This window comes from Maylandia zebra, linkage group LG8 (assembly GCF_041146795.1).
Source record: "Maylandia zebra isolate NMK-2024a linkage group LG8, Mzebra_GT3a, whole genome shotgun sequence".
NCBI classification, from domain to species: domain Eukaryota; kingdom Metazoa; phylum Chordata; class Actinopteri; order Cichliformes; family Cichlidae; genus Maylandia; species Maylandia zebra.
Genome location: NC_135174.1, coordinates 28202557 through 28220660, shown reverse-complemented (window position 1 = coordinate 28220660; position 18104 = coordinate 28202557). Strand labels below are relative to the sequence as shown.

At 41.8% G+C, this 18104-nt stretch overlaps 1 protein-coding gene across 1 annotated transcript; it reads right to left on the bottom strand.

The window, feature by feature from the left end:
- Positions 1–991: 991 nt before the first annotated feature.
- Positions 992–16195, bottom strand: st6galnac (ST6 (alpha-N-acetyl-neuraminyl-2,3-beta-galactosyl-1,3)-N-acetylgalactosaminide alpha-2,6-sialyltransferase). Its single transcript, XM_004565975.5, has 10 exons — positions 16038–16195; positions 14757–15076; positions 9972–10266; positions 6514–6679; positions 4896–5070; positions 4649–4787; positions 4458–4561; positions 3645–3728; positions 3297–3396; positions 992–2945 (listed from the first exon to the last, which is right to left on the bottom strand). Exons 2-10 carry the CDS (start codon positions 14891–14893, stop codon positions 2775–2777), a joined length of 1371 nt encoding a protein of 456 aa, XP_004566032.3. The 5' UTR covers positions 14894–15076; positions 16038–16195; the 3' UTR covers positions 992–2774.
- Between the last annotated feature and the right edge of the window lie 1909 nt (positions 16196–18104).

Below are 18104 nucleotides of genomic sequence, written 5' to 3'. Positions count from 1 at the left end.
CAGTGCCTGTTGGGGCACAAATTTCTGGCTTTCATGCAGCCAAAATCAGCATAATTCTAATTTTATATTCCAAAAGATTTATAGAAACCGTGCTCATTATGCAGAATCATGATATTATGCATTAATTAATATTTCATTTTGAATGTTTATAGAGCTAATATATTTTGGTACTTAGAATTTTGGAGATTTTAGGATAGAAGTAACTAAAGCTTTAAGATAAATGTTACAGCGTACAAAATTTAGTGGAGAAAACAGAACAACATGGAAAAGGTGGTGCAAGACTCCTGATGAAGGTTTCTTCCTGTTAAAAGGAGTTTTTCCTTCCCACTGTCACCAGGTGTTTGCTCACAGGGGGTCATTTCATTGTTGTACTTTCTAGTTTTATTGTAGTGTCCTTACCTTAAAATAAAGCACCTCGAGGTGACTGTTGTCATCATTTGGTGCTATAGAAATAAAATTGGACTGCATGTTATTAAGTCATAGGCTATTCTGTGCAATCAGACATGATACTGACTTTATACAAGGGTGCGTGGCAGCTGAAGACTGATTAATGTCTGAAAAGCTCTCAAATACTGTCTGGGTCACAGTGGAACAGTGGTTAGCAGTGTTGCCTCACAGCAAACAGCTCCTGGGTTTGAATCTGCCTGCTGTCTGGGGAGTTTGCATGTTCTCCTTGTGCTTGCATGACTTCTTCCCACAGTCCAGAGACATGCTTGCTGGGTAAACTGGCCGTGAGTGTGAATAGTCTCTCTGTGTGAGGCTTGTGATAGACTGGTGACCAGTCCAGGATAAGCTCCAGAATTCCTCATGACCCAGGATTAGAAAATGCAGTTAAGAAAACAGACCAATAAATAAATTCTCCATTTTATAATTAGTAACAGTAAATGATAATTTCTAGAACCTTCCTCTTGATCTTTGGTAGAAAAAAATTAATCAAAGCTGTAAAATAAAGTGTGACCAAACTCTCAGGTTATGACAGAAAGATTCAAACTCACTGAGATATGGATTTAATTTTTAAAAAAAATCACAATCAATCATTGCACCGTATATAAACCAGAAGTCTCCTTCCCCTCTACAGTTTGCAGAAATGCTGGAAATATTGCATTGCTTTTTCTGCACTGATTTAATAACACAGAAGGCTAATTTTTAAATACACACGTTCCCTGATGTGACCGTTTTTGGTTTGGTTACCTTCCTTCCACTTCAAAACTTGTAGTATTGTTAATAAAATACAATAAAATCCCCTTTAAGCTTGAAGACAGTACATCCATGTAGTCGAGGGCAGACCCCCCACGGTCACTTCAGAGATGGAAGCTGATGAGTCAGAGCTGAAGGAGTCTGGCAATAAAGTTCAGTTCTTACAGTAATTAACCCAAACTGCTGTTTCACATTGAAGGCACTGAAAGTCCAGTAGAGGCCACAAAGTGTAGTTAAGTGTTAAAAAAAGAAATTAAAATATGTTTAAAATGAGAATAAATTACGTCCCTTAAACTAAATACTTAATTTGTTTGTGAGCTTTAAAGTCACAGTCAGTGAATTATTTCCCTTTTCATTCCACAGTAAACTCACAGAAAAAAGAAAACTCATAAAAATGGCCCGTGGTCACTGCCAGCAGTGCTCTGGCCGCAGGGATGGGATATTTTAAGCACGTTGCCAACTCGAGAGTGGTCTCGCTGTGTCAAACAATAATGACTTGAGCTTTGCCAGAGACCGATCGTATGATACGATCTAAAGTTCTCAGAGTAAACAACTGTTTGGTGGTTTGCTGGTTTAAAAATAAATACATAACAAGACAGAAGGGACAATTTCCAGTTCAGCTTGTAGCAGCAGCAGAAAGGTTCACAGGAAAGCCAAATATTACCATAAATCACCACAGATTGTCTGCAGAGATAATGAAATAATTTTAAAACAATCAAACTTTTACAATAGCAAATCAGTTCCCTCTTTAACTAGACAAGAATCTGTGCCCATCTATTCAAAGAGAGGAAATAACACTTTAAAAAAAAAAATAGCATATCTGGAGTGTTTCAACTCCAACTAAAGCTGATAAATTCTGCAGATTCCCAGATTTACAGTCATGATTTTGAACTCTACCAGAGTAGCACAGTTCAAAGTAAATCTTACACTGGTGCAGCCCCTCAGTTTATTCTCTGTTTGAAATGAACCACGTTAGCTTCCTTCGAGCCACCTTTCTTCTTATTGGTTGCCCCTCATAAACAGATGGTTTAACCAGCAGGTAAGTGAAACACTGGAAGAGCCCGTGTATGACAGAAGATGAGGAGGAGCAGGAGGAGAAGAGCTCCCCTTTGAGGTTGTTGAAAGCATCTTAACAGTCTGACAGTATCTTAGAGATTGTGACTCACAGCTTACACCGTTTGGATTTACCGTCACAGGATTGTGTGGTCCAGACCAGCAGGCCCCTTAATCCAAAAATCGTTTCTTTCTTTTAAATTAACATAAGATCCATTTTCCTACCAGTCACCAGAATAATGCTTCCCAGCACAGAAAGATTCCTTTAAAAAGAGGCAAAACAAATAATAGACCCATAACTGTGACCTCTCTGCTGAACAATAACAGCAGCTGTCTTTTAGAAATCAAATTTATCATCATTTCCTTCATGAAAATAAATCTGCTGGTTTTGCGTTTATTTCAGAAAGTTGTGAAGTGTCATTTTGAGACGGGCACAGTCCCACGTTTCTGCACATCCCGTCTCCCTGTGACTATGCTGGTGAGCCGCGTGCAGATGGAGTGATGAAATTTCTCATCATCCTCGTTTAGTTGCGCATGTAGAGCCGTACGAGGCCGGCCTTGTGCAGCTGCTGCCACAGATTCATCTCCATACGCAGGTCGTGGTTGGCGAAGAAGCCAACAGGGTGATAGTTTTTGTCGTAATAGTGGTCTGAGTATTTCTTGTAGTCTGGGGTCATGAAGCCGTACGCACTTACCTATAATCAAAAGACAGACAGATTAGGAATCTGGTGACACGTAAACTGCAAAATGCCAGTTTTAGTTCAATTTGACCCACTTGGCTCATTTTCATTTCCTCAGGCTGGAAAACAGGTTTAACATGTGCAATTAACCGGATACGGAATCTGGACACGATGTATAAGGCTCGCTGCCACCACAGTAAAGATCAAAAGCATAACTCTGTGGAGGCTTTTTGACACACAGCAATTTAACAGAAATGCAGCACATGCTTCTGCAGCTCAGCTGCTCAAAGTCAAAACATTCTCACGCTATCGGGCAAGTACGGCCTTGTCTCCTGATAAGTAAACAACAGACTGCTGGAAATGTACCTGATCGCAGGTGTGCAGCGCCGCCAGCAGCATCGTGGCACCGGTTGATGGACGGTAGATGTCTTTGAATCTGGTTTTCAGAGTGCTGGATCTGAGGAATCTGAAACAAAAAGATCACAAAACATGAATAACCTGCGCTGTGAGCCTTTCAGGAACTGAAGCTTGAAGTTTCTCACACACACACACACACACACACACACATTCACACGGTGACCTCTGTGGCCCAGTGTGGCTGCGTGGGGATCTTCCCTCAGCAGCTCTCTCTGGTTTCAGTCGCTGCTTCTCCTTTAATCCCACTTACAGCTTTTGAAACACGAGCTCTGCTTTCACGAGTGAGAATTTGCTCACCTGTTTCTGAGGTAACGGATGAAATCAGGATGGTACATCTTCAACTTCTCTGCTGACACGTCCTCACCAAAGTACTTCACTGGACTGAAGGAAATACGGCATTACTATAAAAACACCACAACTGCTGGAGAGCACGAGTATTAACATTCAAAGAACTGATCACTGATGAGCAGTGACGCTTCTGACATATTTGATCTTGTGACATTATAAACAAATACAGACTAGTCAGGTTTAATCTGCTGGATTGTCTGCAGGAAATATCATCTGCTTCATCTCAGCAATCATATTTCCAAAAAGTAAGACTCCGTTTTTGCACCTCTGCACAAACATAGCTGGCTGTGCAAGTCTTGAGTTGCAGACATACAGGCAAAAAACAAGTTTCTACAATTTAAATGAGCTTGAAAGTCAATATTTGTTATGACCACACTTATTCTTCAACACAGTCTGAGCTCTGCGATTCAGCTTTCTTTCTTTCAGTAGTCTTTAGAAATACTTCTCCAGGCTTCTTGACGGACATTCAAAGCTCTTCTTTGGATGTTTTCTGCCTTTTGCTCTGCTCTCTGGTGAGATGACTGTTCCTCTGAACAAGGTCAGGTACAACAATTGGACTGAAAATGAGTGAAAAAGCAGCTTGTGTCCTAAGAAAATCTTTGATAAAACCTCATAAAGTGTGGAGAACTCCTGCTAGTGGTAGTGGACCAACCCTGAGGACGCTTCCACTCCTTGGGCCTTGATGCTGATAATAATCAAATTAAAAACGGGTAACGCAGAAGAAAACAGGACTGAAGCTGCAGTCTGTAAAGTGTCGCTTACTTTTTGCCCTTCTCACGCCCCCTGTCCACCAGGGTGTGCGTCGCCGCCGCTTTCATCAGCAGGTAATCTCGGTCGTGATCCGGCAAGAAAATGTACCGCGTTTCCTGTTTGAGAGGAGGGAGCAGCCGAGCATGACAAGACCATTTTAACGTCGTCACTTAATAAAGACAGATGTTTATTTCCGTCCTCACCTTAGACACGGGGGGTCGTCTGTACCCGACACCTGCGTAGCTCAACATGGAATTCATCAGCGTGTTTGTGGAGAACGTGTAGTGGGTGGTCCGAGACCCTACGTCCTCCTCAAAGCCCTTAATGATTGCCCCATTGGTCCTGAAGACCACAACAATCCAGAGACACATAATAAATAGAATCAGCATTATTTTTCTTATATTTTCATTATTAATGAAAGGAAGCAGGAAGGAAGGCGTCAGGACCGACCTGAAGACATAGTGATGGCTGTCGATCTCCTTCCCTTTCTGGGAGTTCTTCAGTATCCCTCCATTCCCCACCACTGCACAGCGACTGCACGCCGACTTATTGCCAGGAGCCTTCCAGTTGTCCAACATCTGCCAGTTAGCAGGTGAGTTGAGGACAGAGAGTGTTTCCACCAGTGCTGTTGGCACAAAAGAACTGATTAAATCTAAGATTTGTTTAATATAGGCGTCATGGTGGCACGGTGGTTAGCACTGTTGCCGCACAGCAAGAAGGTCCTGAGTTCAATTCCAACATCAGGCCGGGGTCTTTCTGTGTGGAGTTCGCATGTTCTCCCCGTGTTTGCGTGGGTTCCCTCCGGGTACTCCGGCTTCCTCCCACAGTTTGTGGGGATAGGTTAATTGATTAATCCAAATTGCTACTAGGTGTGAATGTGAGCACGAATGGTTGTCTGTCCCGGTGTGTTGGCCCTGTGACAGACTGGCGACCTGTCCAGGGTACACCCTGGACAGGTCGCCCTATGACAGCTGGGATAGGCTCCAGCGCCCCCCGCGACCCTGAAAAGGATAAGCGGAAGCGGATGGATGGATGGATGGATTGTCCTGAAAGAACAGGAAAAAAAATCCCAGAGGTTCCATGTGGGCACACAGACAGGAAGCTGCTTTTATCTCTATGATAAACGTCTGTGCTGTGATGAGACCAGCATGTCCTCAATGAAATTATCCAGAAGTACTTGTAGTCCTACATCTGGCTCTTATAAGACAGAGTTGGAGGAGGATATTTTCCTGCCAGAGAGTTATTGTGGATTATTCAGCCTGAACAATTGTTTAATGTATTGATGTACATTTACTGTAAATTTATGGTGTATTACTGTATTTACATTTTCAGTTTTGTGGGTTTTTTGTCTGTTTTATATAATAAATAACTCTAAGACACTCCTTTTTCAAAATAAAATGTAAATACTTTTATTTTCAGGACCATGTCAATGTATGTTTAAATAAAACAAACAAACAAACAAACAAACAAACAAACAAACAAACAAAAAAGCCAGGACACATACGCACCTCATCTTGAACTGGGGCAAATCCAGCTTTATATTAAAAAATAATAATACAATTAGTTGAATTTTGACCGATTTTCCTTGTTTTCCCATTATGAGCTGTTAGAACGGTGGATGTTACAAAGCTACAAATAATGATGTCAGTCTAAGTATGAGGCAAAAGCTCAGGTTTGATCTAAGCAGTCGGATCCTGACAGTTTTATTAAAATTCTTTGATGTCACAGTGTGGATGTGTTTATATGGAACTGGGTGGGTGGTGTGTGGGTGCACCAAGGCCCAGCATAAGATAAACAAGATTATTTTGAATCATGGACTCATGCAAAGCTGCTTTAATAAAGCCTAAGAATAAAAATCTGAACACTGAGGTGAGGATAAAAAAAAAAAAAAAGACTGATTTGGTTGGGTAGAGAAAAATTGCAGAGTTGTGATGGCTGCATTCCATCATGAACGTTAAACTAAAACTAAAATAAAATAAGTTTCACAAGAAACTGGAGAGTTCAAAAGGAGCAATCAATGAAATGAAGAAATGAAAGGAAAATTTTTTAGATAAAATCAAAATCTCACTGTCGTAATCGATCCCTCCCCAGCCATGTGCTCCAGGATAATGGCTCAGACGCCGGTGCTGTTCGGGTGTCACGTGTTTGGCCCACTGCAAAACTGGAATACTTTCCAGAAATCGCTCTCCAAATTCAGTTTTCCCCACCCGACTTCGGATGCTGTCTGGACAGCCCTGTGTGGAGCAGACACCAACATAACTTATCAGACCTCATGCAGACGCTCCTACCTCCAGACCTAAATGCAGTTACTGCACGTCCCTCACAATCATTACGAAGCCAACATCATTACTTTCACTCGGCAGGAAGTTCACCCTCAATATTGACCTCCTAATAAGAGTCTCACTGGGCGCAATTGCCTGGTAATTGCAGAGCGGAGAGAGAACAGGGCTAACGACAGGACAGATGCTGGAGGTTTCATCCAGCATGAGGCATGAAGTAACACACAGAGGCAGACATTGCTGATGGGAAAAAAAAACAAAAACCTTACAAGTATATACACATGTAGACAAGGAAGTAGATGTTAGTGGAGGAGAAATATTCTGTTTGAGTGAAATACAAGAGTGGAAATAACAGATAAGAAAATACATGCAGATGTTATCAGAGAAGGGTGCTCAAAGAAAATCTACCCACTGAAAGTGAGCGGATGATAGTCCGGGAAACTAAGAGCTTTAAAAGTGCCTCATACTGCACGCTGCAGCCAATCATGCACAGTCACATCGCTCTTTATTTATATACTTTAAATACTTCAACACACATGCTCGTGCGCACAAGCTTTTCACTCTTTGTTCAGTAACTTGCTGATCTAACCGATCTGCGCTTTTAGTGGATGATAAAGGTGTATCGCCTGAGCAACAGACGCCTGCTTTCTTATCTATTCAGGCATCTTAATAAACTTGACTCACTACATATATCAGCTTGGCTGCTGGGTAACCCTCAAGCAACAGACGCTATTTTAGAGGCCAAAATGACAGCGTAGGGTCGTCTATACAGCTACAGATATCTATATCACAATAACAGTAGCCTCAAAGGAAAAATGAAGCAACCCGAGTCGGATCGAAAGCATTAATTTCAACCGATAAAAACCAAAGAAAAAAATAAAACATTCAACACCAAAATGCTCTGTTAATAAGAAAACATGACTGAATAAGTTTCGCAATTTAAGAAAGGCAGTGATGATCTAAGTTCTCTGGAACATGGCAGTAAACTGTACCAGAAACAACAGCTACATGCTAATAACTAATAATAATAATAAGTCTGTGAAGGTTCTCAGTCATCCAGGTCATCGTAGTCAAAGGATAATAATAATAATAATAATAATAATAATAGATTGGATTTATATAGCGCTTTTCTAGGCACCCAAAGCGCTTTACAATGCCACTATTCATTCACTCTCACATTCACACACTGGTGGAGGCAGCTACAGTTGTAGCCACAGCTGCCCTGGGGCAGACTGACAGAAGCGAGGCTGCCATCGGCCCCATCAGTAGGCGGTAGGTGAAGTGTCTTGCCCAGGACAGAGAGAGCAGAGAGAGCTGGGGGATCGAACCGGCAACCTTCCAGTTACAGATGAGCTTCCCAACCCCCTGAACCACAGTCACATCCTAGTGCATCAGTAGCACTACCACTAGTAGCATGGTAGTGCTACCACCAGAGCTCTTTATGTCAGGCACACCTCCTGTGCTGTAACATTTTTAAGTTAAAGCCAATAATATCCAACCTTTACCTCTAAAATGAATGCAGTGGCATAAAAATAAAGAAATGCATCAACTAGTTTATCTTGATCGCGTCTTCTCTCCTTGGCTGTCTCTGCAGTCCGTTTATGTTAGTCATGTTATTTATGGCCTGAAACTTGCTGTTCAGTATTTAGATTCTCAACAATAACAGCAGCTTTGTTTTGTATTCTTGCTTCTGGTATAAGTGGCTCCTTTGTTTCATTTTTCCTCTGGGGTAGTACACCATGGTTTTAATCGTTCTTGTTCCGTCTTTGTTAAATTTATCATTAACTACAATGTCTGCACAGATCGTCATTTATGGTATATGGCCTGTATTTGTATAGCGCTTTACTTAGTCCCCAAGGACCCCAAAGCGCTTTACACATTCAGTCATCCACACACTGGTGATGGCAGCTACATTGTAGCCACAGCTGCCCTGGGGCGCACTGACAGAGGCGATTTATGATATGGCCTCATCATTAAAGTCTTACAAAAATATGCAATGTCATCCATAACAGTCAGAGTTGATAATTAATCTGTTTTACACTCCTCCATCCTCATGACACCATGAGTTTGTGCTCATAGTGAGGAAATGTGGAAGTCAGGCTCCATAAAAACAAACAAACAAAGAAAAAACAAAACAAACAAAAACACATGAAACATATTTCTACTAAACATTTACTGGAAAAAACAGATCCACCCAGTAACCATGGCAGCCGCCCTATGACATCTCAGCCCCGAATAAAAGCAGATGTGTGACAGTGCTGCAGGGATGATAAACCAAGTCATGTGATGGGCACCGCTGGTTTACTGGGTTCAAATTACAACTTTTATTACCCGCTGGCTTTTTTCTCACCACTTCAGTCAGTCACCATAACGATGATGTTTACCTTTATTATTTGTGTGGATTTGTGAATATGAAGGTCTGATATATTGTCTGTTGCCAAGGAGCTTAATTGCTGTTTATTTAAAACATGAATGAGCCACAGTATCAGAATACTTTATTAATCCCAAAGGAAATCATGGTTCGTGTTGTTTTTGGATCGATCCCCAGCTCGAACTGTCTACGTGACAAAATATCCTTGAGCCAGATCGTGAGTCTTGAGCTTCACCTTGCACATCCACAGATAAAAGTGCTGTAGAAGTGGGTGAAAGTGCTTCGAGTGTTAAGCTGAGTAGGAAGTACCAGCACGTTTACCATTCACTGGAAACAACATGACACTCATTTGGTAGAGTACGCGCTTCTATTTGTGGCCAAATTGCATACTGTCCATGTCAACTGAACATGAGAAAATATTTTTGTGTATCAGTGCATGCGGTTTCACTTCCTGTCATTCTGAGGTCTTTGATTGTGCTGTTCTGCATGTTGTCCTGTTCTTTTGAGTGTTTTTGCAGGGCTACATGCAGGACCCACGCAAACATTACATCCTGTACAACAGCACAGTAAGGAGAGAAGAAGCACAACAAGAAGCAAATGTAGAGGAAGTTGTACAAATCGAGACATCCACACAGTCGTCTCGATTTGTCACATTACAGTCAGAGGACAAACTGCACAGACATATATGTCACATGTCACAGGGAAAACAGCCTGTAAAATATAGACAGATTAGATTTCAGATTCCTGGATTAAAAACAGCAAACATTTCTTTGACAGCTGCTGAAATCAGATAAACGTTTTGCTCTCAGGGGGTTTCATTTTCAGCAGCAGATGAAATCAAAGCCAGCAGACTAAGCACAGTTAAGGAGAACTCACCGTCTGCGGAGGGACGTCTTCGCTCATGTACGAGTCTCCTATGAAGGGAGGGTCCGTAGGTTTGGCTGGCCGAGCAGGCTTCACTGTAGGCCGTTTGGTATCGATCCTGGTTTTATTATTGGCATCATCAGATCTGGACTTGGATGTCTCCTTATCCAGGTCTTGCTTTTGCACTTTGTGATGCTTTAGGAACAAATTCCCTACATCCCTGTCTGGATGCGAGCTGGGCACTGGGGGCAGGAAGGTCAAGTGGGCATTGTTGATCGGCCCGTTGAGAGGCTCCTCGGATGAGATGCTGCGGGAGACAGAAGAGTTACCGACACATATGTAACACATACCAAGCAAGAGTCAAAGGACAGCTCCACATTATTTTCAACTTCCAACTAATGTGCCTATTGTGGCTTAAGAGAGCGCAGCCCAGAGTAAAATATGAAAATCAAAAATTCAAATACATGAGCTATGAAATTAAAGGGTTTGAGGGTCATCTTATGATACGAGCTGCTTCTATGTGTGCATTTTAAACAGTTTTCTTTGAAAATGTCATGAGCATAGATAAAAGGGAAATAGTTCGTGCATGAGCATGTTTTTTTCCATTTAATGCACAAAACGGGAAGTCGCATGTTCGAGTGCTTGGAAGGATTTTTTTTTTTTCATATTTAAGATAATCCTGGAAGTGAAATCAAAGCAAAAACGCCCACATCAACAAAAACAACTAAAATAATCCACACAATAAAAAGTTGACGCCTACATGAGGACAAAGTCCCAGCTTTTGTTGTTCATGTCTTTTCAGAGCATTTGTGCTTTCCTCACTCGGTTGGTGAAGGTTTCCCCACACTCAAATGTTTCTTTTACGTGTCATGTTTCAAAAGAGAACTAATCCAAAGTGTGTGCTGTTGTAAAGCAGAGGAAGGCAGAAAGAGATCACACTTAGGCAGGTGGAAAGAGCCAACAGAGATTTCAATAATAAAAAATGATATTTTTACTCTGTTGTACTCTTGATCAATATTATTTTTGGCAAGTAACTGGTAACATAAGGAGAAACAACAAACCAAAGTCATGAGATGTAAAAGTCTCATTGATCACCGTAAAATCCTGTGTGCTACAGTGTGACATTGCGATAACTGTGGTATAATTATTTCATGAGCCTGGTGGTTGCTCTGTGTTTTACACGTTTCTGTTAAAGAAAACATCCTCTCATATATCAATACTTTGTTTTCTCCGAGCATCAAGCATTAGCTGATTATTTGAACTATCGGGAAGCCTCTGGACATCTTTGTAAAGTGTTTCAGAGTCAAAGCTCAGATCCTGACATACTCAGTTGGTGAATCTCGTACAGGGCGATCCGGTTACTCCATTTTAGTCCAATTTTCCCAGCTGAGCTTGCAAGCTGCTTGGCAACCACCTCCTCCACCCCTGCGCCTCACTAACTGCCACATTACAGTCACAGGACAAACTGCAAACTCCTCCAACAGAATAAAGTTAATAAAAGACTGGGAGAGTTCCACCCGGATAGGTTGGCTTAACTCATCGTTCTAATCAATTGTGTTTACACAGCGTGCACAGACACCACAGCTGCTGGGGTATTGTTTGGACTCAGTACATATTTAATTTGATCTTTTATGCTTTCCTGTTCCGTGCCGGTGTCACCGAGCCACACTGCCAAATATAAACGACTGCATTTGGAAGGAGCAGTCATCTTTTGACTTCAAAATAGACAAAAAAAAAAAAAAAAAAGACTGTAAAGCAGTCGTCACTCATCACAGGGAGTCTCAAAGGTGGGAATTGGGGCCTTTTACGTCTCTGTGCACAGGGCCCCTTTGTGCATCTTATGGGGATTTCAGTTTTCTGCTCTTTGACCATTTCACGTTTCTACATGAGGCTTTAACACCAATGGCTGTAAAATATCTTTTGCTTCAGCGTCTAAATTCATGATCTTAACCTCCAGTTCCAGACTAAAGCAGCTGCAGGCGAGTGAAGAGGACATTCACATTATGATTCTTACAAAAGGCGTTCAGATTTTTTTTTTTTTTTAAATCAGAGCCCTCTGAGCTCAAAAAGCCCACACTCACCCCCGAGTGTCTCAAACAGCCCCCTTAGAAAGTAGCCATCTTTTCTCCACTCCCTCGATTTAATGCATTTAATGTGGACCTGTCGGCTTTTTAAACCTGGACCGCTGCCCGTCGCTACAAAGCTTACATTTCACATACGTGTGTGAGAGAGACCACCTCCAGTGAAATAACTCCAGGGCATTTTTTTCATTAGTGTGGCCGGAGTGCTGTGTGGCTCCTTTGTTGAAACCACAATGATACAAGTGGAAGGGAGGGGGATAAGTGCCGGTTACAGAAAACCCCTCGTACCACTTATGATCTCAGAGTTTAACCCTTCACACCAGTTTCACTGCCTCGTCTGATACAGCTCTGCATGTGGACTGTTGTCTGAACCTGACAGTGTTCAGGGAGGGAAAGCCGCCTTTTCTTCAGTTTTTCCCCTTTTACAAGGAGGTCACTGTACCAAATTCTTAGGCAGTGTCAATTTCAGGATGGAAAATGCAAGAGCAGCTGAGGCTTAAAAATATTGTTTGGCTGGAAAATACGATCCAGACGACTGATTCAAGAGGTATGTAGCACCATATTTTCAGTGCACAATATGGATAAATACCTGATTTTCACATAAAGGTGAATTAACTGGTCATGTTTAGTTTATTTTCAGGTGTTAAAGTCCCCTTTTGTCCAATCGTGTGCATGTCCGGGGGAGCTGAGAGTGGATAAGGCAATCCTGTTTAATAACTCACTCGCGTCATCACCAGAGTTTCCTGTTTCTAACAAAAGGATTAAATAGCTGAAATGAAACTGAAGCTTTATGCTTCTTCAAAAAGATAAAAAATCCATAAATTTAGTTCAGATTGGAAAGCATCAGTTTTTATTTCCACACATCCAGTTTTGACCGGGAAAAGAACGTCGTCATGCACACAAAATATTTTTAAAGATAAAGAACTTTAAAACATCATTAGCAGCAACAACATCTGTAACTCTAAAGACTTGCATTTAAAGAAAAAAGATCATACGATATCTGAATGGGGCAGATGTTGTGGGAATCACTGTTGTAATGCTCCTCGTGCCGGTAGTAACACCAGTGTATCAAAACACTGGGACATGGGAGTAAACCTGGGATATGTCTGTGCTTGCTGCTTAATGTTTAACTTCTTAATACCCTTCTTGGACCTTGAATGAGAAGCTTTTTCTCTAACAATACAGACATGTCTCAGTCTCTAGATTTCTATTTTTATTCTTCTTAATGCAAATATTAAAAAGACAAGTTTTTCAGGGCTTCCACATACCCAGGATATCCAGTGACAAACATCCTGGCATCCACTGACCCTTGTTTAAGAGTGACGAAGAATTCGTAAAACTAATAAACAGCAATAAAAATTTGTTTTTAGAGTTATCTATTACTTTGAGATTATATGAGTATTATAAATGTCTTCTTGCACTTTTTTATGGCCTTTTTGCTGTGAGTGTTTCTCCTGTTGTTAACAGTAGTTTTGTGACAACAGTTTGATAAGGGCCACGCCCAGAAGAAGCTCAAAGACCCTGATGAAGTCCAAAGGTTGGTTCCTTTCTGCTACTCGTACTCAGCAGCATTAAATGTGTTACATATTTAACTGCCCTGCAAGCATTTCTGATGCGTCCTCATAACAGTTGGTGTACTTAAGATTTTATCACTGGTCATCATGGTCATCATGTGCATCACTTTATGGCCGTGTTCTCTGAATGGTTTACAGATGCAGGGGGAAAGTGTGGTTCTTAAAATGTGCTGCACCTTTACCCTGGAATAAAGTACGAGGGGATCTGAAACTGAGCCCAACTCTTTGTTAATGTTTTTTGCTTTTAAATGTCTTGGATATTTTTTGAGAATTCAGGGCCGGTGATGTAAACGAAAGCCTTGGTTAAGTCCAGTCAGAACATCGTGACGTGTAATGCGGCGAGGCTTCTCGGCTTTCTGGGTTGCTTTTAATTCTTCAGCATCATCATGACTGAACGAACGCACATATTGTCATGATTTTATCTCACGTCCTTTCTTGCGCCCGCATGGTTCGAGACATGAGAATCAGGTTTAACGAATTAAGGATTCAGTCCAATATCAGGCTGCTTTCATAGCTTTTATTTGGGAGAATAAACCTGCTTGAATATGCGAGCATTGCCTTCGGTTTCTGTACTTTAACTGCTCACATGTGTCAAATTTCCATCACGTACATCCCAAACGTGTCATCGGTCCCCCATTTCCCTTCTGAGAGCATCGAACGTGTTTGGATGTCATGCTTTAAATCTCCATACTGACCAAAATAACTCCGTTTTTAACCATAACTGAGCAGACCAATATTTATACTCATTCATATCTTGGAGTTTATATAAACTCATTGGTGTCTTTCTTCATCAGAGGTATTGTTGCCTTGCCGATTGTAGCATTTTCTTTTAGAGAAAGTGTCAGGTGCACATGTTATAAATATTGTGTTGCCTTCCTGAAATCCACACCTGGCAGTTAGTTCCTTGTTCAAGTCATCAGGTGACACTCAGTAACTTTTCCCTCTCAGGCCTGAGCTGCAACTTTTAGTTTTGTCCCCTCTTTATTCTGATCTTCAGCAGGTGAAACACGATAAGCTGGATCTAGCTGTACTCCTGTGTGCCCCCAAAAGTGTAAAGATGATGCACAAAAATGTCTACAAGTCAAAGAAGATTCATATCCATCTTATCATATCTGAGATTCAAAGTAAAAGTCTGAACTCACCCGCTCGCCCTCTGTATGAAGTCGTAGAGAGGCACCAGAGGCCTCTCCAGGGTCAAAGCCAGAATGTAGACAATAAGGACGCACGAGACCGTGAGCATGGCAAAAAGCAGCCTCCTGTGCAGCCCCATCCCAATCATGGTGCTTGTGACTCTGGCCGGCAGGCTGCGTCTCCTCGCCCTGCCCTCCACTCAGCTCCCAGGAACATGAGGAGCAAGAGGATGTGAACGCTGTGCCACTCTACAGGGCAGCTACGAGTGTCGACGGCGGGGGATTTACCCACGACAGGATCTGGGCTCTCCTCTGAGCTTCTCTCAACACAGCTACAGCGAGAGGCAGACAGAAAGAGAGAGTTGGAACGAGGGTAAAGACTCAGGAGGGGAAACTTTATCTTTCAGCGTCAGAGTGCCAAATAATCCCTTTTTAATGAAGTCTTTGCCTTCATGCCCCTGAACACAAAGCTCAGGGTCACAATCTTCATCTCCTTTTACATCCTGCTCTTGCTTATCTACTTTCTGCTCTTACAGTCTTCTTACAGACGAGAGAGGAAACAGAGGAAACACTACAGCTTCACACATTAAAAATATGCTGAGCAAAGTTTAAAAGGAAAAATAAAGAGGCTGGGAGTGGAAGGGATGACGATAGCTTCAGCTGAAAAATACAGGAAGCCAGAAATGTTATCTTACAGGAAACTGACGTCTTTAGTGCTTTAGTCAACTCAACATGTTTCTCCAACTCTTAGAAGAAGTTGCATTAGCACCGAGCGGTGAGCTGCATCCCTCTGTAATAAACTCAGTCTGCGCACTAAACGTCTCTCAAGTCCAGAAACTGATAAATACGTCCACTGGTGTGTGTGTGTGTGTGTGTGTGTGTGTGTGTGTGTGTGTGTGTGTGTGTGTGTGTGTGTGTGTGTGTGTGTGTGAGAGAGAGAGACAGAGGTTCCTAGGCATGTGGGAGTGCTGGCTGAGTCTCTAAATGGGGAATGGAAAGAATGTGATAAACTCCAGCATCTCTGATAGCAGTTATAACAGAGCGAATGAGCACTTCCACACCCCAGAAACTGGAGGTTTTACACAGTAAAACATCGCAAAAGTCATCCAGTAATTCATAACATGTCTGACAGAGACTTAGAGCAAAATATCAAAGAGGAAACAAAAAGCATCAGCCTGTGACAAATCATGACTCAATCTGCCTTCCTTTAATGAGAGGACTCTGAGAAACAGAAACCTCTTCAAAAAACCTCTGAATGCTTTTGAGAAATGAAGAACATGAAGCTTCACTCACCAGCAGCTGAGCTCCTGTTTCCTTTGCTCTAAGTATTTCCTTTCTGCTGCTCACAGTGGAGACATATTCCTCTAACTTAGCTCTCTATTGCTCATCTACTGTGAAGCGGTTGTGCTGCCTGCCTTGCACTGTATGGGCGGGACCATTGTGAAATGAGCAACAGCTGCTGGCAATTGGTCAACCCCCTGAACTCCAGAGCACGAGAGGAGGGGAGGGAACCCACTGCAGGCAGCGATACAGTTAGTGAGACATGAGCAGGCAGCTCAGAAACACTCAGAGGAAAACAGATCAGCTTGTCTACACTGACAAAAGCCCTGACGCACGAGCTCTCATGCAGCGTGTCTTAACATTTGATTCCTGTGGTTGGCATGGTGCAGAATGTGGTGTCCAACATGTGTCACGAGTTTTGTGTGTGTGTTACATGTACCTGCACAGAAGTGAGAAAAGCACCATTTGAGTCACATCTATTTCTCTGCTTGGATCTCTTGCAGTGAAGACAATCTCACGAGGCTCCTCATCCACGTTTATTTAGGATATTTGAAGTGCAACCATAATGAATCAGACTGCCTGACACAGCCTGTGTGACTTTGTTGCTCGTTTGTGGTTCAACTTACTCCAGTTCCTCTGACCTCTCCATCTTCATGTTGAGTTTATCTTCGTGGAGTTACTTCCTGTCACTTCCTTTCTCATGTCATCTGTCTTGTTTCCTGGTCTGCTCTTGTCTGTTTTTTTTTAACCTTGCTTTGTCTGTTTTTTCCTTTTTCTCCAGTATCTTCTTGTTTTCCTAGTTTTGTACCTTTCGTGAATCAGTTTTTTTAAAATAAAGCTCGCTTTTTGTTTTGCACTCTACAACCCAAATCGACTCTCACAAGCACTCGGGCATGGATGTGAGTTAGTATATATCAGTTGTATTTTGGATTACCTTTTTTCTTTTTTACTCAGAAGCATTATTTTAAAGCTCTAGTTACTAGAATACTAATATCTGATGGTTTATTATTATAGATAAAGCTATCAAGGATTATATAATGTCATGGGCTGGGTCTGTCACCCAGCATTTTGAGTTCATGATATATTGTGTATTTCTTTTGTTAGTTTGGGGAAATGTTAGGTTCTTGTTTTGTATTATTAGTTAGAACTTGAGGCTTCATGTTTTGTCATTTATCGTTTGGGTTAAGCTCATCTAGCTCCTGTAAACCCCCCGAGTGGCTCAGCCTTATAGTTTTGTTATTGATCCCTGCATTTCCCCGTTTCCGTGGGCTTTGGTCTCACCTGCCATTTGTTTCATGTCTCATGTGTGAAGCCCATGTTGTTTGGTCTGCCTCATCATGTTTCCTGTGTTATGTTGTAAGAGTCCAGTATGTTCTTTGTTCATTGTATTTAGGTTCCCTTCCCCTGCCTTGTTATTAGGTTCATGTGTGTCAGTGGTGTTCCCGTGTGTTAATGTTCCCATTGTTGTTTATTGTGTCATGTTTCTGTCTTGTCATGTTTTTCTGTTTATTTTGAAAGTCCAGTTTTCATGTCATTGTTTGAGTTTACATTTCCTGTGCATCGTTATGTTCATCCTTGTCAGCTGTTTCCTCGTGTGTCTCGACTTCCCCTGATCACCTCATGTGTGTATTTAAGTCCTCTGTTTTCTATGTTTCGTTGTCAGGTCGTCTGTTTGCGTCTCCATAGTGTTTTGTCATAGTTTACTCGGTGTTCATAGTTTGTCGTAGTATTTTCACTGAGTTTCTTAGTCCTTTAGTTTTCTGAGTGTTCACAGTTTTCTTAGTTTTCATAGCTTCATGCTTTTTCATGTGCCAACATCCAAATAAAGGATCGTCTTCTGTTCAGCCAGCAACTCCGCCTTTCAGTGTCTGCTTCTGGGTCCTGTAAACTAAACTTATCGGCGCACTCCGCCGGGACATATAAGTCATTAAAACCATCTAGAGAAGCCACATTTAAGTGATATGCATGTATATGGTTCTGCATGAGTACTCTTACTTTTGCTAAAAGCTAAAACGTTTGCCCTACTTAAATATGGAAAATCCCACCCACTCCCTCCTCCTCCTCAATCAAAATATGAGA

Coding starts and splice junctions, on each gene's coding strand:
- st6galnac (XM_004565975.5), bottom strand. CDS start 14,893: ATGATTGGGATGGGGCTGCACAGGAGGCTGCTTTTTGCCATGCTCACG. Junction 4,788..4,895: donor AGCCATCACTATGTCTTCAG/GTCGGTCCTGAC, acceptor TGTGGTCTTCAG/GACCAATGGGGCAATCATTA. Junction 4,562..4,648: donor GACGACCCCCCGTGTCTAAG/GTGAGGACGGAA, acceptor CCTCTCAAACAG/GAAACGCGGTACATTTTCTT.